Source organism: Cariama cristata, unplaced genomic scaffold, assembly GCF_000690535.1.
Source record: "Cariama cristata isolate BGI_N322 unplaced genomic scaffold, ASM69053v1 scaffold21704, whole genome shotgun sequence".
Taxonomy (NCBI): domain Eukaryota; kingdom Metazoa; phylum Chordata; class Aves; order Cariamiformes; family Cariamidae; genus Cariama; species Cariama cristata.
The window spans coordinates 12,105-14,307 of NW_009613830.1; the positions used below are offsets into that span (position 1 = coordinate 12,105).

The 2,203-nt window shown below is 46.2% G+C and overlaps 1 protein-coding gene across 1 annotated transcript in view; it reads right to left on the reverse strand.

Annotated features, from left to right (window-relative positions):
• Positions 1-2,203, reverse strand: part of NTNG2 (netrin G2) — a gene marked incomplete at its 3' end in the record, with an annotated part of 47,884 nt that overhangs the window by 11,935 nt on the left and 33,746 nt on the right. The window contains 1 exon segment of the mRNA XM_009699184.1: positions 1,345-1,371. Within this exon segment, the coding sequence (XP_009697486.1) occupies positions 1,345-1,371 (27 nt within the window).

Here is a 2,203-nt window from a genome sequence, read left to right on the forward strand (position 1 = left end):
GCTCCCGCGGAGCTGCGCAGGAGCGATCCCGGGTGCGGTGCCCACCCCACCGCGCTCACCGCAACAGCCCGAACTAAAATAACACTCGGAACACAAATTCCTACTTAACTTACACCTGCTGCCCTCCTGTCCTTGTTTGTCCCACTGCTTCATGCAGATTATCGTGCTTAATTTCATAATAGCCCTGAGCTAGTTTAAATACTTAATTTAGGTCACTTCTAGTCTCCTATGCAGGCTAAATAATCTCTCCTTAACTGGCCTCGGACACAAATCCCTCCTGTCCACCTCCTGCGCATCGCTCCCAGCACCCCCCGCAGCTTCTCCCTAGCAGCAAAATGTGATGGGAAACATCTCCCAGTGAAACAAAGGTAGCGCGGAGGGTGCCGAGCTCTGTTAAGGGGGGAAAAAAGAGTTGTCAAAATGGTTTTGATCAGAAAAGCAAAGAATATTTTGGACTGATAAAACAATTTTTTTAAATCCTAAATTACTTAATGAAGACTTTTAATTTTTACTTGAAATTTTTAAGTTTAACTGCTCAAAATCTAAATATGGTTCATTTACCCAGAAAACTTGCCCTCCACTTTTCAATTAGGTGCATTTTTCTTAATTGCATTTGCATTTCTCTGAAACTCTTTCTCCTCCAATTCTTTCCCCTTGCCTGCAAACCAAAGAATTCATTATTCATTCAGCTCTCCAATTTGTTTCTTCTGGAGGGTAACTCTGAGCCACAAAACCCAGGCTTCTGCTTACCCAAAACTCAAGGCTCTTTGATATCAGACTACCTCCAGCTTTGTTAAATAAGGAGTCCTATCATACCATCAATTTTTCAATAGAAATCCTCGCTGACCTCTACCGTCTTTGCTGCCGACACTTCATAGACATGTATTTATATACATACACATGTACATACAGATGTACACACGCTCTCTGTATGTTTTTTTTATCAATAGCCCAAGGTGACCCAGACTGGATGCTACGCCAAATAATTCAAACCCAGCTCCTTCTCAGAGCAGAAGCCTGCAGCACCGGGCTGGGGGGAAGTTCACGGCGAGCACTGGTGGTTTTGAAGAGTCTTTTTTTATTTCCTTTCCGGCTGCCGTACTAACGAACCTCATGGGGGGAAACCACGCCAGAGGAAGAGGCAAAATGAGGCTACTGAAGTCAAAGGAAGAAAATATAAGACTCTTTGACAGGACAGAAAATGAGGCACAATTAGGGAAGACTTATTGCCTGGAAAATGATAATGGACAGAAAATAACCTTTTTTTTTTTTTTCCTAGTGACATCTGCAAGGACCATGCAGCAGGGTGTTAAATGCCAGCATTTCAGTTATGTTTTTACTTACTGCCAAAGGCTGAGCCTGCAGCTGCACCTGGAAAAAAACAAGAAAAAGCCCGGTCACTGGAAGCAGGACACCATCGGCTCTGATACCAGCAGAAGATCAAACAGATACACGACGTGGGGCTGAACAGCAATTAAGTAGCCGGGTGTCTTGCTCATAGGCATATCAGTTTGTGGCAACATCTTAAAACCTGCTGTTGTTAAATCACAGAGGCAACCAGACAGTGCTGTCTGGGGTCTTGGCACCTCCAGCTTTTCACCTGCGGAAGAAAAACCAGCTTGGTCCTTGCTAATGGGTTTTTCTGTTAACCATTTCCTTGACCTACCATTAAAGCCCAGCAAAGGACAAGCACATCTGCTGAGGTTCACTCTGCTACGTACAAACTGCAGGGTCTGAACCAGCTTGTTGCACCTAGGGAGCAGCTCTCCGTGAGCGAGAAGGGTCGAACACCCTTCCCACGGCAGCACTCACTCATCAGGATGCTGCAAAGCCACCGGCTTCAAACCCGCCAGTTGAAGGCCACCCAAGGACCAGCATCTGGCTTTCGGTACCCAGGAGACTAATGGCCATGCTCCTCTCTACTGTAACAAGCGGATGAATCATGGAAAGTCTCAGCTTTGCATGAACATAAAGCACAGAACCACCAAGAAGAGAGGGCTTCAGAGAACTGCCTCTGTTGCAGAGGAAGAGGATGTCGATGGGGGAAGGAGGAAGCAAGCGAGTCGGGGTCAGGGAGAGGAAGAAGACAGAGTGACAGATGGGAAGAGAGATGAATGGGAGAAGAAAGAGCAGAGGAGAAAGAGAAATAGGAAGAGACACAAGGAAGGGAGGGGAGGGAAAAAGAGAGAACAGCATGTCTGTG